Raw genomic sequence first — 26,944 nt, 5'->3', positions numbered from 1 at the left:
GTGAGTAAGAGCTGACTCCAGACAGACATATGGGGCTGACATGTCCCCCCTGACGGGCTGTTGTGTGTGTCTGTGCCCAGGTGCCTCTCGCAGCAGCCGTGTTCCTGTCAGCTGAGCCCTGCTCTGCCCTTGTCCCAGGTTCCCATTCCAAGGTTCCTGTGCTGCTCTAGGCACAATAGCTGCATCAATTCATTTCCCTCCTGGCATCCTTGTCTTTCAGAAACAGCTAAACTGCGCCCTCCAAATACTGTTCCTGAGCAAGGCTGGCTGCCAGAGCTGAGCACCATGATGCTGTACCAAGGTGTACTGAATACAAACATGTAAGAGAAGCAATGCTGTTAAATTATATTTGTGTTATCTGTGTGACCACTGCCTCTATTACAGCTTTAATCTACATCCCATTGATCCAACCATTAAACTTCTTCCATCAAAGTAATACTTCCACACAACAGTTACTGGATTTTGAACACCAGTAACCCAAAAGAAACCCAGGCGAAAAGACACTAATTAATTCCAAAATGTAAATGACTTTATATTACTTTATTAAACAGCCAATTCTAAAGAACAGTAAAAAATATCAAAACATGCATCATTTGGTGTTCTTAAAAAACAGTTGTCCAAAATAAAGACCGTTAGAAAAATTAAACAAGTTTAGCCCCAATACACCTTTTGCTCTCCACATAAAAGATGTTGGTAGTTATAAATACTGTTCCAGCTCCTTTAGGAAAGTTTAACCACGTGCACATTAGTATTTCTATTACAGTTGGATGGTTTTTTTCTTCACAATGCTTCTGTAAACGTGATCAATGTTTTTTAAAAAATGCCTTGTTATCAAGCTTGAGGAACTATTGTTTTCCTGTACAGTAAGTACAAATAGAAAGATCCTGGATTTTCGTGCCATTCTAATTAGCACTCTATTTACCGAATCATTAAAGATTTCAATTAGTATAAAAATATAACCAGAGAATAAATGTCTGAGAAGATTCAGTATTTGAGTGAGTCTTAGTTAATAGGCAAATAAAATGGTATTGACTTCCAAATCTGGGCACCACTTCTGTACAACTTTTGCTTTTCCAAGATCCAAGTATCACAGTGCTGCATGCAAAGGCACTGCTTATCCACCTGAAAAATTCACTTCTTATTTATGAAAAATAATTTAACATGTAGCTGAACTAACAAGCAGGTGCTAAGGGATGGATGTCTGGGGTACAGGCAAAGCTGACTCAAAGCCACACCAGTGGGCACCTGCTCCTTGAGGGGGGAGTTCTCAAATCTCTGTACAAGTTAGCAGGAATCCTGTTTTACTGAGCAATAGACAGACTTCTTGTCTGCTGTGGGAGATCTACAGAGCAAAGTCACAGACTTGCTGCTTTTCCCTAAAGAAACAGAAATAATTGGCTCTGTCCCTGGAAAGAATTGTGAGGCAGAGCAGCAGGCTCTTTGGGAAGCCCTGGTAGTAGAAACACTGAAGTTATTTTACTGACAGGAATGATTTTTTTTTTCTAAAGCTGTTATTTTTACACATTTATCATTTTTATTAAAAAAAAAGTGAAATTTATTTTTCCTTTTACTTTTTTTTTAATCTGTCCTCCAATTAAGATAAAAGTGCTACATCTAAAAATGGTGGTATGTTCTAATCAGATTTCTTGCACAAACACAGCCTTGATGCAGATGATATCTGGACTGTGCTACCACCTTCCATTCATCTGCTTCAGAAACCTGTGAGACAAAACTGCATCTTCTAAACTATTAAGAGAACTCTCAAGGCTTTATTTAGCACTTCCCAAGTGTGAGACAGTACAAAAACAGTCTTGCACGACTACTTTTTTTCCAAATGTCTTCCAGCAGCATTTTCTACATGCCTATTTCTAGTTCTTTTGTTTGTATTCTTGCAAACAGAGGAAAACAGGACACCAAATCCAACCAGGCAGCATGTACTGCCAGCCCACCCTCACTAAAGGATGTGTCTGAGCACTAAGCACCATGCAAAGAGCAGCAGATGGACAGAGTAGAAGGAGGCTCAGTGGAAGGAAAGGTAATGCTCTGTCTCAGAGTTGGACACAATCTCCAGGACTGACTTATCCTGGGTTTAAATTATACTAACTCAACCAATGGAACAATTGCTTCCCTCACTTTTTAGAAGGAAAGTGATGCTGCTTGATTGGTTAGCTGCTGTCAGATTGTTACAGGCTAGTACATAAACAACTCTGTCACAAGCTACATTTGAACAAAAATCTTCAGTTGAGAAGTCTTTTATAAAAGAAGAGAATTTCTGGAAACACGAGCGAGAACAAACTGCAAGTAGTGTCAGACACCACATATTGTAATTGCTCAGCTCTCAGCAGACACACTGACGTGGTAAACAGTTTTTCATCTGTACAGAGGCCCAACCTGCTGAGCAAACTAAGAACTTTGCAAGCGAGAGGCTGCTCTGTGCAAAGCAGGACGAGGGGAGGTGGGCTGCCATTCACAGACAACTCGTCAGCCACCGCCATCACTCAGAAGTGGCTTTTTTCCCTTTCCAGCTCTTTTGTCTTTCCTCCAGTTCAGCTTCAGTGAAGGCAGCTGGGCCCCAGTTTGTGATTAAGTGAGGATTCTTGGAGCCTGGAAGACAGAGTGCAATACTTGAGAGGGCCATTTCTGACAGGGATGTTGCACACCCACCACAGGAGGATTTGGAAAATGCTGCCTCTTCTGTGACTGGAAACCTTCTCAAAGGTGACCCAAGGACCCGCCTGTCCAAGGAGGAAGGAATGCCTGGGCTGCTGTCACTGAAGGTGCTTAGTGTGAGTTGTCAACTGCTGCAATCTTTTGTATCCTTATCTCCCAACTTCCAACCCCCACCCTCAAATAGTTCTGTCTTAGGAAACCCCTCTTCTTGCCTTTAGAGGTGTCCTTGAAGAAAAGTGATCTCTCCAGAACTGATTTACGAAGCCACTTTCCTCTGGGCTGGCATGCTATTAATTAAGCTAAGAAATTAAACTTTTTCAGAAATCAAATATTTACTTCATGGTTTTGAATGCTAACTGCATTTAACACCTACACGATGCAATGTTCAGGCTGATCCTTGCTTTGTTTTAAACATAAAAGAAACAAACAACAATAATAACGACAATAAAATCTTTATAGTAGGGCCAGTAGATGTAAAGACTTGAAAGTTACCATCAGCGGTTCTCACAATTGTGTTATTTATAGGCTGCCATGAAACCAGTAAGTCACAGGAAAAGGCAGACTTCAGTAAATCACCAGGTGATCTAAGTACCTGAGACAGAATGAATGCATATTTTTGTAACTTTTCTGTTGATAGCTTACCTGGCTCTATTAGTCGAATTAATCCCTCATGATGAGCTACTTTATCTTTCCAACTCTTGGTGTTATTAGCTGCCGTTTCCAACTTCTTCTTAACCTCCTGAAATAAGATACAGCCTGCTTGAAAACAAGAACAACTTCACTCTGTTTATATAAAAAGATAAAACATCTTTTAAACCCAAAGCTAGAACCATGCTAATTCAGCCAGCCCTCTGTGTTAGTGAGAGCTCAATTTCTAACCATCCCAAGTAATTTAGTCATCGCTGGGGAAAAAAAAAAAAAAAAGTTGTCAAACCAGAATCCCAAAATAACTTGGTTTTAAAAGATTCTGTAGCTGTGTAAGCAGGGCTCATCTTCATAAAGATTGAAAGCGTAAACTGTAGTTTCAAAACAGGAAGATGCACTTTCTGTTCCAAACTATCTCTCACTACGAGAAATCATAAAAAAGGAAAAGGACCACTGCTCTTACACCCAAGCAAGACAGAGGCATTCTTCAGTCTAAACTGGGCTTTTGGGCAATTCCAAATGCAAGGCTAGAATGTTTAATTATTTCTATATTAATTGTTTTGTGGATTTTTTTTTTAAATGTCTATTGTATTCAGCAATTCCTTCGGAGTACTAAGTGATGTTTCGCATACAAAAAGGTGAGATGTCACCTAAAGAAATGGCAAGTACCAGTGAAAAGCAATCTAACGATGGTGTGAGATGTAACACCAACATGGGAAGTTGTAAAGAGTCCACAACTACCCCACGTGGGCCCTTGTTCATGGTCACTGCAGCATTTGTATTCTGTGCCAGTCCAGAGCTCATTGGCTGGTCCTTCACAGAGCTCACCTCAATGGCACAGACGCCAGCATAAACACTCTCTCCAGTTAAACAGAAACCCAGCCAGGTTTTGTTTCCTGACCTAAATACATGCAGGATCAACACCTCCCCAGTCCTGGAAATTGTGCCGCACTTCAGACTCTGTACTCGCTGGATTCTGGCTCTTATTTCTTCCACAAACCGACTTCCTCAGCTACTGACCTTCACCAAAAACACTCAGCAGAGCAGAGAGCAGGCCTGGCAATTGGGACAGGAGGCACTGCTACACATTGAGAATCTGAGCTTAAATACATTTTCGAGTGCCTACAGTAACACATTGATATTTCATCTGTAGAAGACAATATTGTGCAATTACATCATCAAAACACTGCAAGAATAACTAACTCAGAAGCAAAAGGCATTCAGTTATGAGAGCAACGGGACTGCATATGAAGTGAGTCTACAGTAGAAGACAAATGCACAGAGAGTGTTTCAGGATATGACTGAGCTGGCTTGTATGCAAATTGGGACAAAAATAAATAGAGGAGGTGGTGTGTCTGAAATAGGTCCTCTTCTTCAAATGTATCCACTGATCTAGACCAAGAAAACCTGACCCAACTATACTACCTCTCATTATAATCTTCATGCCATACTAATCCTTACAGAAGCATAACAGTGATGAACTTCAAATTCAGTCAATCCGTGGATGAGAGGTTGATGCACAGAACAGCTCACCTCGTACTGCTCAAGGGCCTCCTTCCTTTCCAGTTCAAGTTGTTTCAGTTGCTGCATAGCAACTTGAAGAGCCTGTTCCTTTATAATTCTCTGGTTTTCTAGCTCTTGCTTCTCTGCTTCTGTCATCTGAATGGTCTGTTGCTGCTGCAAATGCCATTTTTCCAGTTCAGCTCTCTTTGCTGACTCCTCTTCCAGCAATCTGCAATGGGGATTGTTTTGTTAACTGCACTTAAAAGTAAGTTGTATCCATTACCTAGCAAACATGTATGGAAGCAAAGTTAATTGTTTATTTTCCCCTCCCCCCTTTTTTTAAAGGGTAGGAATATATTGTTTATAAAAAAAGAGCTTGGGAAGCAGGGAAAAAAAATTATTGCTTGCTGGTTTGCCTTCAGCATCAAGCTGCTGATCATGCCAGCAGTGCAAGCAGTCTGACTGCTACAAAGGGCTATTCAGAAAATGTAGTCAATAATGCAAACACACAACACAGAGCCCTAGAAGAAACAAGCATGCATAAGTTATCTTCATTGTCTTAGTACCAAATATATGAAGAAACAAACCACGGTAAAAAAAGCCCAAGTGAATAAGAGGAAACTTAACCCTTTATCAGTGCAGTTTAAACCTGCGATAAAATACAGTAGAACGTCATATTTACAGTTAGTGCTTTATAAAATAAACAACTGAAAAGCTTGTGCAGAGTGATCTCAGTTTTCCACATGCTGACAAGCACACCACCTGATGGAAAAATAAGTGTGCCTGCTTTTCTGAAATTGCTGAGCACTCCCTCTACTAAGCACTAATCGAACATATTTAAATACCAGCTTGAGCTTTCATATCTTGAGGGAAAATAAAACCTGTGTTTTGACTTGAAGGTCATTCCAGCAGCATGTCCAAGAGGCAAACAATCATTAGTGCATGGCACAGTTACTTACTATTTGCAGGGGAGGGGTGGGGAACTGAAATACTTTTCTACCTGGTCAAAGCCATACCTGGCCTGAAGTTTCCTCACAGTCTCTTCATCTTGACGTGCCTGTCTCTCATCCTCCAATGCTTCCTGTAGCTGTTTATACATTTCTTCCAGTTCACGTACTCTTTGTAAATATTGTTCCAGTTCAGATGATTTCTGAGCAACCTGCTCTTCCATCTTTTGCCTTACCTAGCAGCATAAATTGGGGACACATGAGCTGACATTCAGCTTAGGGTTCCAATTTTTAAAGGAATTGCCAGGTTTCCCTCAGATGATGCTTTCAGAGACAAACCTTTTCCTGCTGCCTGCAGAGCAGAACTGACAAAATTGTGGCTAGAACTGTAGATGTGTAACTAAGAGCATTAAAAAAAAAAATTATTAATACAAGTTACTTATGTTGCCCTACTTCCTGCAGCACAGGATTTTTACAGGAGGTTCAAACCTAACTTTGGTCAGTTTGATCTTCTTGCTTAGTTTACAGATACACACTAAACTGAAGGAAGAGAAAGCTTGCAGAGTGGCCAGACACAAAAGTCAGGCTGATTTAGTGACAGTTTCCACTCCCTTCCTCAGGCAAGTCCTCCCTTGGCAGCAGTGTATCTCACACACGTGTCTGGATGATGGCACCACATCAGCAAAGGACTGGAAAACAGCTAAGGAGGTTGGCTCTGCTAAGAGAAGAGCCACTACAACGAAGAAAGGTAAGGGACAGAGGAAGGTGAGGGAATGCTGCATATCCTCAATCCCCCAGTCTCTGATCCTTATCATCCCTCTTTTACCGACCAGAGAGTGAAACCAGGAGCCTGTGACTCCCACAGAGGCCATTCCTGTGCTGGGTCAGCAGGAGGCAGCTGGAATAAAGCACCAAGCCCTTGGCATTTACCAACACATGGCATGTCCTGCATAGCCCCAACAGGCTACAGTCACGTGTCAGAGGGTGGCATGTCCTGCCCCACTGGTCTGCAGTCTGCTTTCCCTCAGCTAACCGAAATCCCAGTGACCCAGAAAGTGATTGCATTCAGGAATTCACACTCACCCATAAAGCAGCACTGTGTGCATTTATGTCCTGAGATGTCCCATCACACTGACTTAACAATTTCTGCTTCTTTCCTCCAGATAACAGAAAAACTCGTTATGCCTGACAAAGCCCTTGAAGATTGAGAACTAGTTCTTTTGGAAATTCCCAGTGTAGGTTAATAGCAACTTTACTTTTTATATTTGTGTGTGTGCATAAATCTAAAAGGGGACACAGCATAAAAAAGCAATAGTTCTGGGAATATATAAAATGCATTTTGATTATGCCTGATTCATTTTGCATATTCATACAGCACGTACTGGCCTCAGGTTCTCCATCTTTGAAAACTCCAAAAACCTCAGCCTCTTTCGAACAGTCGATATTTTTTCCCAGTTTTCCAGTAACACTTAAGCCTTGAAAGCTATACAAATTGTAGCCAAGCTGTGCCAGTATTTGAATTCACCAGTAAAAATATTTTAGTCCTACATCTCTAGCAAATGCAACGCAGGTTGCATTCTCCAGCCTCCAGCAAAATCTGTGGAATCTTTTCAGTGGCTCCTGTGAGGGAAGCCCTTGCTGCAGGCACGGCTCACTGTGTGTAATCATAGCAAAAACCCACATCCTCTGCTCACCATTTTTTCTCTCTCCAGCTCCAAACTGAAGCGATCTTGTAATTCAACTTGAGTCTGAAGTCTTTTCTTCTCCTCCTCAGCAGCACGAGCAGCTGCTGCTTCCAGTTGCTGGAAGAGAAGGGTGTGAGGTGGGGGGGGAAGAAAAGGAGGACACAAACAATTTGTCAAAGCTAAAACAAAAATGGAAGAAACCTTCAAATGCATTAAGGCACCAATGTGGGGGGTTTTTTAATCTTGTTTATTTGCATGACAATTTGAAATTTATCAATGAAAAGGTAATTATCCCAACTACCTCCAAGTTTCCTTTGAGTCCTGCCTTGCACAAGTGAGAGAAATCACTGTATTTCCTTCTCTACCTCATATGGGATAGAAAACTGTTATGGAAAACCACCTTTCAGGCAGGATTGCATCGGAGTTCCCACAGTGAAAACATGCCAGCATGCATAGACTTCATACAGAAACAGAAGTGAGAAGCACTGAATTGCCATGGCAAAGCAGAAGTGCCATGAACTTTGACTAGAATAAGTGATTGTGCTATTGTGAATCACACCCCTCTAACATCCCCTAAACTGCCAAGTAAGGTAAATAACATTCTGGTTGATAATCATCACTTGAAATTAGAGGGAGAATTAGCCTACTCAGAGCTAAGGCCTAGGAAAGAGCTGCTGGTAACTTCATGCCTTCTTGCAACTTATTAAACTTTCGTCGCATCTTCATTCTACAAATAAAAGCAGCTGTCACAGTTTTTCCTTGCATCAGGATTTTGATGCACATAAGGTTAGAAATCTTCAAGTATCAGCCAAAGCTTTACCAACAGTGAAAGCAAAACAATTCTTTCACAGAATTTTCTTAAGAAACTTATCTGATGCTTCTTTTATAGTATGCTGGGCTGGGGAAATTGTTTCCACAGACCTTCAATATGAGTGGGACACAACACAAAAAGGACATCCACCTATTGGAGTGAGTCCAGAGGAAGGCCAAGAAGATGATCAAAGGGATGGAGCACCTCTCCTACAGAGACAGGCTGAGAGAGTTGAGGTTGTTCAGCCTGGAAAAGAGAGGGCTCCAGAGAGACCTTAGAGCACCTTCCAGTGCCTAAAGAGTCCATTGGAGAGCTGGAGAGGGACTACTGACAAAGGCATGTGGTGATAGTACAAGGGGTAACTTTAGCAAGGCAGGGTTAGATTGAATATTGGGAAGAAATTCTCTACTGTGAGGGTGGTAAGACACTGGAACAGGTTGCCCAGAGAAGCTGTGGATGTTCCATCCCTGGAAGTGCTCAAGGCCAGTTTGGATGGGGCTTTGAGCAACCTCATCCAGTGAAAGGTGACCCTGCCCACAGTAGGGGGGCTGGAAGTAGATGATCTTTAAGGTCCCTTCCAAACCAAACCTTTCTATGTTCCATCATGCTCATTAGTATTTTTGGAAGGCACCACATTTAAAGCATCCTCCCTCACACAACCTAGATGAACTAATGAGATGCCTAAGCAATTAAAACTGCCAAGCTAAAACTTTCATTCTTATAAGTGCTTGTTATATCACTCTAGTCTGAAAAAGATGGGAAGAAGTGAAGGAGAAGGCTCAAGTTTCTGTTTTTAAGCTGCAGAACACAGTACAGAATTGCTCTCCTTTGAAAGGCTTAAATGATGCCAGTGCTTTAGAAGCAGTATTCCTCCTCTGCCAGAACATTCAAAGGCATGTAATTGTAGTCAAATTCAAGATGCCTATTTAAGTGAAATTTCCTTTTGATTTCCTTCCCTGCTTTGAAATTAAACAAGCGTTGCCAATACTGAGCCAAGAGGGCGAACGTGCAGAGTCCCAGTCAAGGGTGGGTGCCAACAAGAAAACACTCTGTTTGTCCTCTCCATATCAGCAACTTCCTGCTTAATTCAGGAACATCAGTTCCTGGTAGGTAAGGTTACTGGGAACTGTGCAGTTCAGGGAAAAGTCACAAATGTTGGGGAGGGGATCAACAAGAACACACCATTCCAGGACATGTTTGTTAGATAGCACAGAGTCTCTGAAGCCCATGCAAGACCCCAAACTGAAACAGAAAGGGTACACACATCTTGTGCATGCTCTCATAGTTAGAAAAACTTACCTTTCAGTCTGTTCAATGTGCACATCTCAAAACTCCATTAAAAAATATGAAAAAAAAAGTCTATTTTAGACAAAAGTTCTTATGCTTTTGAAGCTTTCTACTGCAGGAGCTATCAAAATACAAACCAGTTTCAGAGTGCAGATGTAAATGGTGTGCAAACAGTGGCTCACTGCCATCAGGAGCAAATCAATCTCTAAGCTTTCCAGAACAATTCAGTTTCCTGAACCATTAACAAAGCCTTTTCCTTGAAGAACGTTTTTCTAACTAATCAAACACTTTCAGTTCCTACAACACTGTACTTCCCCGCTAATTCCACTTGGGCAAAATGCAGTAGTTCATGTCTGAGCCTAAGCTACTTTCTTTGAGAAGTCATTTTAATCCAGTCCCCTTCAAAAGGTGCTTCTGGCCACAACTCCCTCCCTTTAGTTTGTGATTTTTATAAAACTCCCTGAAGTCTGTCAACATCCTACCGCTCCTTGGGGGTTGCTCTCATGTTCTCTCTCCCCTTAACCTTTTCTCCATAGAGTCAACAACACAAAAATCCAGCGTTATGATTTCTGTTAACAGGTATATTACTTGCCAGTTGCAGGTAACACAGGCTATCCTTTAAAGTCTATTTTTCATACTGAATCTTATACATGTGGTAGATTACAGATGCTAAAATTAAATTAAAAAATGGTTTTCTGGTCTTGGATTCCATTTAAGGTGAACAGAATAATACCCACAACAGTACTGTCACTGCAGGGTTAATTAAAAAAAAAAAGACAAATTTGTCCTTGCCACAAATTGTGACTTAATGACAAGACTTTTAAAAATATGTTTTTTGGATGGTTTTATTTGCTTTCTAGACTCAAAAGCTTTGACATGCTCTCACAGTATTTACAGTTTCCCCCCACTAATCAAGTGTCTGTGGAGAACTACTGCAGACGCACCAGTTGTTCCAAAGTCCAAAGATGGATCAGCATGTTCAATCTGCTGTTGAAGTGTGCAGCCACAGTACAGGTACCTTGGTGTCTCCTGCCAGTCCTCAGACTAAAAGACTGTCCACAAGGACAATGTATTCACCAACTCTTCTTCTAATTTGTGGAGATTTCTAACCCAATTTTCAAGCTTTCAGAAGTTAATCCAGTGTTTATGGGAAACATGCATTTAAACATCACTATGTGCCTCAGCTCTACAAATCTCTCCCAAACCACTCCAATAAACTTATGCCTAGACATGCTCATAAAATCACTCCCTCTTTGGAATCTTTGTAAATTAAATTTACATGGCTAGAAACTACATCTGTGTGAAAAGAACAGTTCCCATACACATACAAATCGCATAACACAACTTTGGAAAACTATGTAAGAAAATCTTAATGGAAAGCCCTAAATTTGACAGATACATCTGACAGAAAAGGAAAACAAAAACCCCACAAGTAACTGAAAATATTAGTCTCTCCAGTCACCAAGGCCCATCCACAGCACTGGCATGTCCTTCTACAGTAGCTTGACAACACCCTGCTAAGTACAGGGGGCAGGGCTGGGCCAGTGAGTTCCCTGAGCCTGCTGAGCAGTCCTTGGAAAGGGCTGCAGTCAGTGCTGGAGCATCACTGCAGGCTCCACCTGCAGACCCACATGCTCAGGGCACTGGTGCTGACAATGTGCCTCAAACACCTGAACAGGAAACAGATGCCCGACCAGAGGGATTGAGCTTAAGGCTTGAGGGTTGGCAGCTCCCACTCCCACCTTTCGCACGGCCTCCAGTTCCTTCTGCTTGTTCTCGTTGGCCGCCTGCAGTTCCTTCATCTGCCGCTCCAGCTCCTCCTGCTCAGCCAGCAGCTTCTGCCGCAACTCCTTCCGCCTCTGGCGCGCCTCTTTGTGGGGCGGGGGGCTCCCTGCTCTCAGCAGGTTTACCGTGGTCTGGATGGCTGGAAAGGACAGACAAAGGGACAGGAAGAGAACAGCATTGAAGGGAAGTGCTCGACTTTCTGGATGGACTTTGTGAATGAATACTTGCGGTGTTGTTCGTTGGGCTGAGGGTTTTTTAATATATTTTTAAATGTGAAATAACTGGTGTCAGTCTCCTAATTCTCATCAGGCTAGCTGTCAACACAAACCAGAACTGGAAGACACTTGGCTCTCAGCACTGGCTGTGTGCCACAAGGATAAGGTCTGGTAATTCCACAGCATTATGCCAACGCCAATATTGATTTCTAAAAGGCCATAGACTTACATATCCAGCTGCAAGAAAAAACCCCTGACATTTCAAGATTTCTTACTACCTAGATTCAGTGACTCTCATCAAGGAATAAGATGTTATCTAACATACACATTACTTAGCTCCCTAGAACCAACCCTGTATTTTTACTGACGCTCCAGGGGAAAACTTTCTCCCAGTAAGACAGTAGCTCTCATTCACTTATATGCAGTGAAATATTCAGAGGAAATATTCAGAGAGCAAAGCTGAGGAGTGGCAGATGGTTTCGGTATTTTATTTATCTACTACAGCTGCAAAAAAATATCTCCTTTTTGGACCTATGTAATCATTCATCATACGTCTGACTTTGGTGCAATGAAACACATGCTGCAGGTAAAGAGGGAAAGCTCAACTCCAAATATTTAATTGCTGCACATACTCACCTTGAATCCATTCCTGCTTCTTCTTCTTATCAGAGGCACTGATTTCAAAGGTTTTATCAAGACATTTTATGAGAAAAAGGCATTTCTTTCCATCTCTGTCAGGCAAGGCCTAGAATGGGTAACAAAAGGATTAGCCTTGCAAATACTGAAATCCAGTTATACAGTAAAGCTCCGTGTATGCAGTTATGTGAGCCACAGAGCTGTAAATACCAGCACTAAGAGCCTTTATTAAAAGGGTGTTTATGAATTCTTTTTCTATAAAGTTTAAAAAGCTCTGTTAATAAAAGATATAAGGAGTCAATCCCGCACACAAAAAAAAAGGATTAATTCTTATCTTTAGAGACATACTTAATTTTTGGAGTGGTTTTACCTCTACACAACAGTTGCCATCCAGTATGATGTCTCCCTTCTTGTCCTTTAAATCTTCACTTACGTAGTAGGAAATAATATTGGGTTTTAGCACAAACCATCGTTCCATCCAATTTTTCCTTTTGTGACCTTTTTTCAACATATAGCCCTGTTAAAAGCAACACATCAGCTGAAATACCTGACCTCTGTTTAGCCACCTGGTCTTTTGGTTATGTGGTGTAAAGGCCCAATAGAGCACATGGAAAAGTCACCTCATGGCCCCAGACATTTCATCTACACGCTCCATTCCTAATACCAGCACACTGCTAGCTCTTCAGCCCGTGAGGGGGAATTGTTCTGTCCAGAACAATCATTATGTCATTACCAATTCATTATTATGTGTCTTTGGTCCTCTTTGATGACCTTCACTATTTAATTGTCTTCATTGAAGCAGAGACATTTGCCATCACTGAGATTCACCTGTGACACTTCGATGGCAGCTCATACAAACAGTCAGTCCTGTGTGGGTGCTCGCCCCAGTGACTGATGTGGGCCTGCATCCATGCACCGTAAATCCAGCCAGGTATGGGATATTCCCATGGACAAAGCAGAAGCACCTCTGTCCTGGGAGTGGCTTTGCCCTGCCAACACACTCCTGCAGCTGCATCCCACTGAAGAAGTGATCCCATACAGGAGACTTCAATGAGTATGTCAGAGAAACTTAAACAATGTCAAGATTTCCCTCACAGTATTTTATTTTCCTTGAAAGATGGTCCACTCAGCTTCTTATACGAGAAAAACATTTGCAAGCCTTACCAACACTACTTCAAAAGAAGAAAGAGAAGCCTATACTTTGCCACTGAGCTCTACAAAAATAAAAGAATAAAAATTACAGTCTTCCATAATTACAATAAATAGGGCTGCTATCATGACCAAATCATACAAGTTTGCCTCTACTGAATATTAACATATCTAAAATATAAGCAGTAATACTAAGTGCAGTTATGAAACTGAAACACCAATATAGCTATGAACAAGCCATACAAAAAGTATAATCAAAGTATTCCAGATTAAGAGATGGAAAAGTTGGAAAGGAGACCAAGGGACATTTTTTCTGTAATGGTTTTCATCTGTAACAAGTTTTGATACAAGCAAATGTGGCACATTTAAGCCAAAGGTATCTTTCTGTGCAGGTCTGAAGGGGAAAAAAAATTCAGTACCATTGGAGAAGCGTTTTTGTTTAAAAAACAAACCAAACAACTCCCTACACATACATCTTATCTGTACTCAGCTCTTCTAACCACTTAAGCATGTCCAGAGCCAAGGCCATGCCTATTCCCATGTGCCACCCCACCCCCTTGCTCCAAACAGGAATGCACAGAGAAACGGCTTTGTTTGCCGCCTCCATACTCGGGTGTGAGGTCTGGGTGGGTGCAAGGCCATGTGAAGGACTCTTGCAGCTTCAATCTCTCATGCTTTGCACAGTCTAAGTCATAACCAGGTATTTTTCCCTTCCTGACATACCGGATTTGGTTTCAAAGCCAAGTCAGACTGATATTTTCCCCCGCAAATTTCTGCAAAATCTTTACCTATTATTTCAGCGTATCAGCTGCTTCTCATCTTCCAAAAGCCCATTGAGAGCTCCTGAAAAGCTGGAGCTTTTTCACACCAACTGTCACACGGACACATCTCTCAGAAAATTAAGTGTTATAAATTTAATTAACACTGCCGCCCTCCATAAGCCTTGGAGATCCAGAATGTGTACAGTAAAAGGGGCAGCACAACACTTGGCTACAATACTATGTGTCATTAATTAATAGCTTCAAGTAATCACATGATTACTACAATAAACAGGACAGGTCTGTGAATCAACAAGGCATCAGGATACAGGCTGTGACTGAACCACATCCAGAAGACACACAGGGAACTCTGTTCTCCACTGGCCCAGTGACTCTCCAGGAGATGCTGGGCCAAACCTTGACACAAACTATTTTTAAGTGTCAAGCAACCATTCAAAGGCATGCAGACATCCTTGAGTAAGAGGCCTTGGCACCAAGAGAGGAAAGAAAGGAGACAGTTAAAAAAAAAAAGGGGGGGGGAAGGAACACACAAAGTGCAGTATCAAAACTGAAAAGAAATCTGACTTCCTCAGAAGTTTCAAGAAGGACTGATCTGACACTGGTTATTTTATTTTCATGGTATCAAAAAGCAGAATGACTTCATTTTGCCCTCAACTGACTATGTGTGTGTGTGTGTGTCCCCAGCCCTCACCTCCAACAGGCAACCAGCAGTTAACAAAAATAGATTTTTGCATTGTTCTGTGGATATTCTGAAAGAATTTCCTGTGCCAAGACTTTCTGATGACTTCTTCAGAACAGCTTAGGAAAGCCTGCCAAGAAAGCCTTTGTTTCTCTCCTCACCAAGAAATCAAGGATGAAAAAAATTCTTTGCCAGGTAGAAGTCAATTTTAAAGAGCTCTCTAGGTAAACTCTGCTGTGACCCCTCAGGTTCCTGTGATGTTTTTACGTCCCATGAAAGAAATGCAGTTTTCAAAGACATTCCTAAACTGATAATCCAGCCACTGGAAATCTGAAGAAAGAAAGTTTGCTAATAAAGGCCAGCATGACTTCTTGTGTTTGAGTGCAGGTAAGCAAGTTGTCAGTCACGTAGCCTGCAAAGCAGAACAAGAAGGGAGAGTGCTCTGGAGCTCTTCCACAACTCTTTGCCCTGTTGAAGTGGGGCAACTTAAAAGCAGATCTTTCATCTGGAGCAAAATCCTTGTCCAGACCCCCTAGTTTGAACACAGAGGTTATCACCAGCACAACTGTATTTCCTGCAACGTAACTGAAACAACAGAAAGCATTCTCAAAGACTGAAGAGCTGTCACCAGTTGAAGCGTGTTGCAGCTATTCTGTCAACTAACAAGCAGCTGATAGTAGCATAAAAAAGGCCATATTTCAAGTCAGAGCCCACTTCTTTCACTTTGTAGAAACAAGCTCTCCCAACAAGCAACTCATTCATAATACTGCAACAACTACAACAATCTGAACAGCAGCACAATTTCTCCTTTATAAAAATAAACACATTAAAGAACTCTTACATGTAATTTATCTGATTTCCTCCTGCTCATTATTCACTGGGTGAAAAAACTCCGGTATAAACTGAGCATTTTCTAATTACCCAATAAATTGTTGCTTTAAAATACCAGTTCTCTGTGGTTCTTACCTGTTTGAGTACATCTAATATGAGCTCATTAAAGACTTCATTGATGGCCATGGACACGGTCTGTCGGTCCATGCCTTTACTGAACTGCCCACTTCCGATGAGGTCAATCAGCTCCCACGCAGAGAGACCCTCTCGACTGGTGTTGAGGGCAATCTTGTAGTGGTCAAACTGCTCTTGCTGCCAGCCTGCTCCCATCGCTTCGGTGATTTTTTTAAGTAAATATTCAATCTGTACAGAAGTACAAACAGAAATCAATCATTTTCAGCAGGCCTGGAAGTCAAGTGTTGCAGAGCTGTAAACTAAGCTTCTCCAGAGACATGACAGCAAGACTCCTACACTTACATGTAGGCCCTTAAGCGTAGGTGGTTTAATTATCAAAGGTTTTAAGCTCCTGTCTCAGTTGAACTCTTGACTGCCAAGCCCATCCCACAACTACTCTCCTCATAGTAAAACAAAGAATTGAACCTGACAGCCTCATTTAACATATCAGATTCCTACAGAACACAAGGGACCTTCCCTGCAACAGCTTCCAAACTGTGATGACTGAAGCGTGAGAAAGCAAGAAGTTTCAGAAAATATTCTTGTAAGACAAAAAGAAAACAAAGTAGGAAAAAAATAAGAAAATATGGCAATTTGGACATGAAGAGAAATCAAAAACTACCAAGGTATGATCACATACCTTAGTCTTCACCTGACCCTTCTTCTCTAGCTCTCAAGTACTCCATCCCTGGACACAATCTTGGCAGAGGTATCAAGAGAGATAGAAATTTTTCATGTCCGTTTTTATTGTTTAGAAAACAAGCTCTCCTTCTCCTTTAATCTTTCATCTTTCTGTAAGCATTACTATACACAGGATAATAACACCAATAACACTAGTCAAAACAAACACAAGAATGAAAAAGAGGGAAAGAAGGCTCGGATTCTAGCTTTGTCTGGATTTTTATCGTGGTTTTAAACTCATCATTGTTCATTCACAGTATTTTAAATTAAGCCCATCTACAGCTTTGAGTACATGCAAAATGCTTTTAATTGCTCTTTAAACAAAATAACCAGCGAGGACCTTTCTAGAAAGACCTCTGCACAGCAAAGTAAAAGCCATGCTTCTGAGTTTCTGTGACTTAGAATAGCAGGATACCAATTACAGCACTTAGCCCAGTTTTGAAGACAGACCAAGCCTTTTGCTATTTTGGGTGATGGTTCACTGCATTTCCTCTCCAGCTTTGCAGGGAACCAGACAAGGCAGACAGGAAACCCTCCCAAGGGGAAAGCCTCGGGAGAAGGTGCCCAGTAATCCCACACCAGGCACTGCAGGGACAGGGAAGCAGCAGGTCCCCCAAGGGTTGGCTCTTCAGCCACCACGAGCCCAACACAGAACCACCTCCTGGTGGGTTGGTACACAAAGCCACAGGGAAGGGCTCATCCTGGATCCTGGCTGCCCCACTGCTCTGCAGGCATGAGGGATGCGACGGGGTGGGAACTGTGGGAACTGCCACTGCCCAGTGGAGGCGGGGAGAGAAAGCAACAGGATCCTTTCACGTTCTCTCTGTACATGTGGAAAAAACATGGATTTGCTCAAGTGCTGCTTTTCTGATGGTCAGCCCTTCAGGACAGTCTGCTCCACTTTCAGTTTATCTACTTTAGCTATGGTTTTGGAAACACTGAGTGACTTAAGACTGTGAATCCCATTATGATCTCACGAACATGCCTCACTGAAAAGTGGTGAAACCAAATGATTTCCAGGACTTCAGTTTTCTAATCACCAGTGGTGGTTCACCTCTCTTCCTCGGCACTGCTTAAAAACCCACTGTAATTTCTCCCATAGGTAAGAAAAACCCTGGCCAAGAGAGCCAGAGGATGTTTTCGCCACAGAACACATTAACTTTCTGGCTACAGCTCAGAGTCACCTTTCAGCTGGTCTAATAGGCTTTGGAGCACCCAGCCGTCTCTACACAAGAGATTTCGGAGTACAAGGAAATAAAGAAGTGTTTTTGTCCCCCAGCACATTTCACCACAAGGACTCCCAAGGTTTTGATGCAGCACACATACTAATTTTGTGGCTGCTTCTCTCCCTTGCAACCGGTACAAGCAAATGCCTCCCTTTCCCTCACATCTATGATCAGCAAACACTCAAACGCGTAGTGGAACACGTATCTGGTGAAGCAGTAAATTACCAAATTCACCCTACAGAGAAGTTGGGTTTTCTTACTATTTCAGCTCAGTCACTGCTCTTGGTCTCACAGCCCCTGCTCTGGTAGCACATGGGCTCATGCTACAGCAAAATGGAGAAGCTACAGCAAGCTGCTGCACTGCCAGGAGGAAAGTTCCCGCTCTGCTGAAGGAGCGGGAAGTGCATACACCTCCAAGACGTGGCTGTCATATCCTCCTTGTTAAATCTGCCTTAGAAAACAGGCCAGCTAGGCACAGAATATGCCTCCACAGTGGGTCCAGAAGTTGTGGAGAGCATTGTTTTTCATTTCAGCTAACAGAGGCCTCTGCAAAAGTGACATTCGAATGCAAAATCTTTAAAATATGCTTTGCTGATTTTCACTCTCCTAAACCCTCAAGTTAAAAAACTAATTCAGGACTTACGAGCATCAGCTACCATAAATCCTCAGAATTCGGTTAAGGGCAGGAAGCAGCTTACTTCCTATTCCAGACAAGTTTCATAGAAAAAAAAACCAACACAAAAAAGCCTTCACGGCATGCAAGAACAGGAGCACTGCAAAGTTGTTTCAAAACAAACCTCCTAAAACCTGGATCTGATGAGCTGGAACAAGCTTTGGCATCAATGCAGGAGTAACTTTTTTACCCACTTTTGTTCCTGCCACTCAGCTCATTCCCTCTGAGCAGCATCATTTCTGAACTACAATCCTGGACTTTAGCTGGAAGGAAAGCTAAAATAACCCAGGCTTAATTATGTAGATAATATACCTACCAAAATGCTAGACAGTAATAATATTTTTTAAAGTTCCTAAGTTTCAATGATTTTTTTAACTTTAAAATGTATTGTTCCAAGATTTCACAACCTCTTACACTGCTTGAGGCATGCAGCTCTGAAATTCCTTTGGTTAATTATCTCAAAGTACTAGGACTCACTTGCTGACAATAGAATACACACAGAAAAAAAGAGCATACCTGAATAAATTTTTTCTAATTTTTGCTCAAGCCATATGAATAAAATGTGTATCAAACTAATGGTCTGGAAATAAAGCAATGCAAAACTCTTGGCTAGTATACATTATCATATAATACACTAAAAATAAGCCAATACATCCTTGCCTTTAATGTAATTGGTACACATTTTATCTTATTTTGATTCATAGAATTAAACACTTAAGTCTGCTAACCCCCTACCTACAAGTCACTAACATGACCACAAATATCCTATAATCCCACTAAAGTACATAAAATATCTCATTATTTTAAAATACATTAACTCTTATTTGAAACTGAAAAATTACCTGTGCATCTTACAATTCAATTTCTAAAATTAAAAATACCCAAACAACTACGTTTCAAGCTTTATCTTGCCTTTACTTAAGTACATGGCTAACCAGCATCCCCACAAAAAATTTAACATATCTGCTCAACATCAACAGTGCCTGTTGCACTGCAGTATGAATATGAAAGTCTGAGGCAAATATAAAGAAATAAGTTGCATCAGTGTGAAAGCAAATAGAGACCATTCATTATGTGCTCAAATGAGGAACCTCGGGGCAAATGGCATTTCCCCCCCTTCACAGACACATGTCAACACAGCAAATAACTGACAAATTAAGTCTCTTGTCTCATATGTAACCTACTCTTGTAGTTAAAAAGCAGTGTTGAAAAGCAAAAGTGAAGCAGCTTTTCCTGCTATTCTGAATAGACCCTACTTCCAGAGATAGGTGTAAAAATACATGGGAGTTCTACACACCACTACATACACCAGTATGGACCAACTGGCTCCACAGTATGAAAAACAGCTTCCATCTCAAATCAACAGAAACTTTTCAGCCAGAATTTTGACAAGAGAAGGCAAAAATAATATAAAGAACAGAACTCTAACATGAGCTATGCAGCCTGTTTGGTATCTTCTTTCAGAGGGCACTTTCTTTTCCCCATATTTCAGTACCTATTTCTTTTCCAGGTATTCCTGGCACTATCCTCCATGGGGAATGAAGTATCATAGATGTTTCACATATTTTTCTGATATACAAGTGGGTCTCTCAGAATAAGAAAAAATAATGCCAAGGAGGCCTTCATGCTCAGCAGAGCACAGCAGACGAGGCTGTTCTGGTTTATAATATTCAAATAACCTTTGTGATATTAACAGAGCAGACATCCAAAGTCTACTCACAAAGTACAAAATTCTGTAGAAGCACATGTTATGGGGCAAGACACATGAAAGCAATCGTATCCCCTTTCACAGTCATCAACAACCCCTTTTTTTCATCCCAACAGAACATCAGTTACATTTCAGTCAAATACTTATTTCTTCCTTTTCACCAGCATAACCATGTTCATTATCCACTGTAAGCCACCACCTTCTTTCTTTTTTTCAAAATTAAATCAGCATTAAGTAGTATAATAGAGGCCAATCCAAAAAAACAACCTGCTGCATAAGCTGAAAACTGTCTTTTTCCTGCAGCAATCCAGGAAAAGGGTAGTGAAAGGGAAAGAACTGATGCAAGTTGTAAGGGACTAAAAATCTTTCTAAGCATTGACATCAACTAGTAGAGATCATGGGTCAATTAAAACCCCACACATTCTTTCTGTATCAGTTTTGGAGTTATTTCTGAAGGGGCAAGAGTCAATTCCCAGTACTTCATTACTGTTTCAGTTTCTGATACTAGAATGCAGAACAAGGAAGCAAACATGGTCACAAAATAACCTTTTCTGCAAGAAATGCTTCCAGAAGAATCACCACCAGACACCTTCAGACTTTCACCTTCTCAGGCTAAAAAACATCATCTCCTTTGGAAATGCACAGAAAACCACACAAGGTTTGGTCCTCTTAGGAGGATTAGAAATGCCATGTGTTAATACGGTTGAAGGCTAAAGGACAAGTGAAAAATGACTGCACAAATCTTTCCTCATGAAGCCAGGCTTAAAAAGCAAAGACGGCAAATACGTTTGGCTTATTTGAAACCAGTTGTGTGAACGCTGGATTACAACACAGGGTATGCAGCTTGCAGTGGACATATCTGTTGAGTTTCACCATGAGGGATGGCCCAGAAACACAGCTAAACCACAGACCACAGCTTTCAGGCGACAAAGCATTCCCAAGGCTGCAGTCACATGTCCAAAAACAAGAAAGGGGAAGTGTTCGGAAACCTTTTTATAAAACAGAAAACGTCTGGTTAAACAATCCCAAGGCACACAGATGAGTCTGTAACAACTAAGAGGCGAGTTGTAAGGAAAGCTCATGACAAAACAGAGTATTTTGCCTCTTATGGCTTCAGTTCTCTCCATCTTTATTTAATCCTTCTCATGGGAGAGGTAATGCCTGCAAGAGCTGAAGGAAACACACACTTGGATGTCTGCATCTCAGATGATCTAATGGAAAAGACCAGCTGTGGGGAAGGGAAGGAGCTCCCACCTGGCTCCCAGTTTTCTGGGAGTGTTAACAGGATAACTGCTTGGTAGAGCTTTGCCCACTGCACCAGAAGGCAGTTCTGCTGTTAGCCAGGAATTGTATCAACACTGAAAGCTGTCCATCAGGACTAGTTTTCACTACAGCAAACAAAATACAGCATTGTTTTCCTCCAGTTCACCTGTATCTTTTTGAAATACCACATAGACAGTTCACAGGAGTGTTTCACTGCCTACCAAGGCCTCTTATTTGAAAGGAGAGGGAGCTTTCAGACTTGATACCATTTGCTTGGCACATGAGCATCTTTGCAAAACAAACATTCATGGATTTCTGCTCCTTTCCAGCTTTCCAAAGTGCTGCCCACCAGTACCCAGCAGAAGTGACACTGGGGTCTAAGGCCATTACCAACTGAGCCCAGTGCCCTGTGTAACCACCAGCTCCTGCCTCTTTGTTATCTGACTTCTCTCCATAACATAGAGGGATCCTCTCAAGCTTGAAGTCACATGCCACAATTGCACGCCCCATGCTGGATTTTACTAACCTTATTTCCCTTAAGTGCAGGGCTGACATCTCTCCTTCCAGGGCAGGTGAAGAGCACAGGCCAGTTAGTGCCTCTGGCTTTCAGCCTGGCCTCTGCTAAACAAGAAATTTCTGGCCCTTGTGTCACATCTCCACTGCTTTCAAATTCTCTCTTGATAACTTCTTTCCTTACTTTGCTCTTTCTAAAGCTGTTCTCATCCTGCACCTCAGAAACCTTTCCAAAGTAGCCTGCTTTCCCTTCTCTGGGAATGGCTGCAGCCTGTTCAACACCTCAGCAAGGAATCAAGACTTAACACTTTGCAGATGGGGGTGACAGCCCCACCACAATCAGCTGTCTAATTATGAAAGGCCCAGCCCTGCAGCACTAATGCAGAAGTTCATGACGTGGGCAAGAAGGAAGGATAGCAGCTTCAACATTTCATCAGGCCAGTGCAAAGAAGGGAAAACTGTACTCAAAATGGAGAATTTTCCAGATATGAGATATGAAATGACTGCAGAAACCACTTATCTCATTTTAAAAATTAAAAAAAAAAAAGAGGAAATTCAGACTCCTGAGCATGTCCCAAAGAGCAGTTCCTGTAAGGAAGAAGAAAAGGCATCCTTTTAGCTATATGAAATTGTGTTAATACATTCACTGGAGACCTAAGTCTTGCCATCCACAAGACAGGAGGCAAAAATCTTCAAGGGATCACCCTTCCAACCTGAAAGTATATGCAGCAAGTTTCTTAGTTACCTATAAAGTGGGAAAAAAAAAATCCCCAAAAGTGGAAGGGAGGGAAGAGGGGAAACAGCCGGATACCACACAAAGGACTCCAAGCCAGAAACTGCAGTAAATTGTATGTTGCAATATTCTCAGCCAACGATAAGGGCAACAGCCAGGCAGGGAAGGAAAGCCTGCTCCCTGGGTGGGAAGCTGTAGTCACACATGAGTGGCTCACATTGCCCTCAGCAAAACATCAATATGACAGTGGTGCTTCCATTGCCCTTCTCCTCTCTTTTCACTTTGCAAAAATCCCCTCACTGTACACATGAGGGGATTTTGCAAGCCATTTTGTAAAAAAAGGCAGACACGAAAGGTCACGCAGAGAAAAAGCAAAACTGACTGAAATTGAGACTTTGCATCTTTACTTTTGGAATTTTGTGTAAAGGGTGCATGAGTAAATGTGGAATTTTCCAGAAGCACAGAGAACCTGATGGAGGATCAGTGCAAACCAGAAAGGAGTGTTTTCAACAGCCAGCATTCCTCCAGTGGTTGATTACATTACCTGTGTGGTCTGAGGCAGAAGGTGGAGTGAATACAGGCATTGTATAAGATAAGAACAGAGCAGCCTTTCTTTGTCAGTCAGGCTCCCGTAAGCTCCCTTTAAACAGATTGCACAATTTAAATCCTGCTGCAATCAAAGAGATGCAGACACAGATCCACACTGAGAATTTGAAAAATAATCCAAGTAGAAGAGCAATACAGGTTAACCCTGCCCATTAAGGGTGGTAAGGAAAGTAAACAACAGCAGATATGAAATCTGGAAATATGAAAAACCTTGGCTGGGAGCCGACTCCGCAGCCCATCTGCCAACACACAGACACATTGTCATCACCTGGCATCAGCTACAGGAGGCAGCTCGAATCTGGGGCTTGCTTGTGGAGGGGGAGCAAGGAGCAACACCCCAGAGCTGGCAGGTCTGAAGCTTTTAACCATGCCAGCAGTTTGGGAGATGTGAAACGTATGCCCATAGGTAAGGCAGGCTGCACAGTGGGGAACAGACTTGACAAGTCAAAGGCCTGCATTTGAGTCTCAGTTTTCACATTTATTAGTGGCTCTGACCTTCTACCAAAGCCAAATCTGGCAACACTAAGAAAGGAGCTGTCCTACCTTTCAGAACCATGATCCCTATCTCCCAGAACCAACATCAAAAACAGGAAAGCAAGCAAGAAGACTGTCCCATTTCCCATGGGAATATAGCATGCCAGGTAGGGCCCTGGCAGGGGCTAGACTGGCAAAACCAGAAACGCTGCACAGAATGAAAGTCTCCTGCTAAAAAGTGAGTAAGAAAGCAAAACTGAGCAGTTTATTTTGACAGGCAAGTTATCTGTACTTTATGGTTTGGCACAACACCTTGGAGTCCAACGGTTATGTTGTTAGTGGCATGTTAATCACACTGTTTTGATCTCTGGCTGTTCAACAATTTGCAAATATTTATTATTCAGTACTCCAGTGCTAAACTGCAAACCCCTGGGATTCCTGTACGTGGTTTTGCAAGGGATTATTTATGCCTGCAGTTCTGATCTTTCCGCTTCTTTCCCCACCCTTCCCAAAGGGGAGAATAGTAGAGATACTGAAATCTTGCTTTAGGGTTAAAATACCTATCTGAGCACTGCTGATACTTGTTCATGAACTTAAAGTATATAGACATCTCTGTGCTATTATTCCTTTAGCCATTTCAAGCAAAAGTGTTCAGGTGGTGGCTGGTTTTGATCAGAAACAGACATCATCAGAAAAGTCAGTATGTCTCCTTTTCATCAGGAGGGTGACATGAGACTGAAGACTCATCTTGCAAGTCACGGTAACACAGAAAAGAGGGGGGAATTTTTTTTTTCAAAATCACACTGAGGTACTGGCTGTGCAAAATTTTAACTACCTATAAGCAAGCACAGTGATTAAAGATCACATCCATGAACTACTCGTGAGTGGAGCAAGAACCTCACCAGCTCTGAGTGCTGGTACAGGAGCTTGTGTCCCCAGCACCAGTCGGTCCTCACAAAAAGCAAAATAAGCTATTTACTGAGGACAAGCAGCACAGAGCTATCAACATCTAAAGTATCCTGTGGAAATCCCCATATATGCACCCTGGAAGACAAGAAAAATGCACCCAAGGCCTTACATTATTAAAAGAGGGGGAATAAAAGTTTTATATTAAACAATATTTTCTCTTAAATATCTAAAGAATAGAAAACTAACATAGTTCAACTGGGACATTAAGCAAACTGGTGTTAAACAGCTTAAGTTTTTGTTTCTTACCTCCTCAGGTACAATGATTAAAGGGTATTTGTCCTCTGATAAGAAGTTAAAAATAACCCACACTTTAAATGCATCTTCATCACTAATCAGCAAAGGACTTTTAGAGAGGTTCTTTTTAGCACAGAGAGTCCAGCACATCCTGTTGAATTCAACTTTGTCAAAGTTTCCTTGAACCTAAAAAGAAGAAATTGAACAACAACAAAAAAGATTGATATGCACGAATGACACAGAATAGCAGACAGACAAAGTTTAACAGGATACAAAAAGCAGCGAGAAAATTCAAGTTTGCAAGAACCACCAAGGTCCAAAAAGAGCCTAGTCTGTAGCAGCCTAGTCTGACTTTTTGCGTGGAGTCAAATAAGGAGTTTTTTCCAGCAAAATTAACATCCAACCTCCAATTTCTAGTTGAGTTAATAGCACCCTGACTTCATGGGAAGGAGGCTACATTGCATTCTGCATCTCCTCTGGCACATTAGCTTTAGCTTCCAAACCATCTTCAGAACCGTCTTAGTTCCCACTGCCCTTCTATTGTGCTGAGTTACTGAGATTGTATATAGCAAATCTGGAAACCAGCACAGCCAAAACTACACGTGGATATGCTAAAGGCAACATTGGAACAACAGCTGGGAAAGACCTCTAATATGTTTTTCCACTTCACGTTACTCAAACGTAACTCTTGTAGGATATTCATCAACATAGAGCCATTTTTCTCAAATGCTAATCCACTTAAAACCTTCCCCTTTTCTCAGACTTGCAAATCTTCACCTCACTGATAATAAAATGCTTCCTGTTTTCATTATCCTTTATTATACCTAGCAACTGCACATACTGATCAGTGAATTATTTGCATATGCAAGAGCTATAATGCCCTCTGTTTTCTTTCTAAACCCTCATTTATGTTATAGAGTAAATTATTTATCCTCTCTCTACAGCTTAGCCATGATATTTCTTTGCCAACATGTAACTGATAAAGGTATGTTTTGCACTATAATGGAAGTCTCTTTGAGATTTTGGAAAACGTCTAAGAAACATGTTCTTGTATCTCCTGTGGTAATGGGCACCAGTAATGGTCAGTGATATTTTCTTATGACAGACCAGAGCATGCATCTCAGATGCTTCAAGAACACCAATGCCAACTGTATGATTTCCTATCCATCTGGTAAGTGGTCAGATATAGTGGAGGGTGAGCCACAGTGGCCAAGTCAAACACAGACTAAGGAAGTCACTGAACTGATGTGGGTGGAGGGAAAAAAAAGAAAAAAAGACAGAAATAAACTAGAAACCGACCCTATGCCAAGAAGCACTTTACAGAACAGTTTCCAGGCATAAAAGTGAGCCTATGAAAGAAAACCATAGACTTTGCATGCTTGCAGAGCAGGCCACCAGCGTCAGTGCTGATGCAAGAGGCTGGCTCCAGGTTGGAACTGTCCTGTGAATGAGGTGCAAGTTGTAGGAGCCACAGCTGCTACAGCTGCTTCAGCATCCATCTTGTTCACACAGGAATCATAGAATCATAGAATCACAGAATTACAGAAAGGTTTGGGTTTGAAGGGGACCTTGAAGATCATCTAGTTCCAACCTCCATGCCGAGGGCAGGGACACCTTCCACTAGACCAAGTTACTCATAGAGTCTCATCCAACCTGGCCTTGAACATTGCCAGGGATGGGGCATCCACAACCTGTCTGGGAAACCTGTTCCAGTGCCTCACCACCCTCATAGTAAGGAATTTTTTTCCTAATATGTGATCTAAACCTACTCTCTTTCAGTTTGAAGCCATTCCCCTTGTTCTGTCACTACGTGCTCTTGCAAATAGTCTTGTCCCATCTTTCCTGTAAGTTCCCTTCAGGTACTGGAAGGCCACAGTTGGGTCACTGTTACGACCCGCCCCAGGAAAAGAGAGGGGGGGGGTAACTCAGGTTTTATCAAAAATTCCTTTGGGGTGGATTAAAGCGAAGCGACGCTAAATAATCGGTGTATGAAAATATATAAGATTTATTTCAACAGTTTTGTATCAACAGGTAAGTTAATAAGATTTATTTTAACAGTTTTGTATCA

At 41.7% G+C, this 26,944-nt stretch overlaps 1 protein-coding gene across 1 annotated transcript in view; it reads right to left on the bottom strand.

The window, feature by feature from the left end:
* Positions 1-521: 521 nt before the first annotated feature.
* Positions 522-26,944, bottom strand: part of SWAP70 (switching B cell complex subunit SWAP70) — a 37,114-nt gene continuing 10,691 nt past the window's right edge. Inside the window, exons 3-12 of the mRNA XM_029961034.1 lie at positions 24,889-25,062; positions 15,758-15,985; positions 12,555-12,701; positions 12,185-12,293; positions 11,291-11,472; positions 7,460-7,567; positions 5,835-6,001; positions 4,849-5,047; positions 3,313-3,409; positions 522-2,604 (exon numbers count right to left, since the gene is read on the bottom strand). Coding sequence (XP_029816894.1) covers positions 2,495-2,604; positions 3,313-3,409; positions 4,849-5,047; positions 5,835-6,001; positions 7,460-7,567; positions 11,291-11,472; positions 12,185-12,293; positions 12,555-12,701; positions 15,758-15,985; positions 24,889-25,062 — 1,521 coding nt within the window. The 3' untranslated portion in view covers positions 522-2,494. The remainder of the gene's footprint in view (positions 2,605-3,312; positions 3,410-4,848; positions 5,048-5,834; positions 6,002-7,459; positions 7,568-11,290; positions 11,473-12,184; positions 12,294-12,554; positions 12,702-15,757; positions 15,986-24,888; positions 25,063-26,944) is intronic.

Source organism: Manacus vitellinus, unplaced genomic scaffold (assembly GCF_001715985.3).
Source record: "Manacus vitellinus isolate BGI_N305 unplaced genomic scaffold, ASM171598v3 scaffold_30_pilon, whole genome shotgun sequence".
Lineage (NCBI taxonomy): Eukaryota > Metazoa > Chordata > Aves > Passeriformes > Pipridae > Manacus > Manacus vitellinus.
This window is presented reverse-complemented; position numbering and strand designations above follow the sequence as displayed.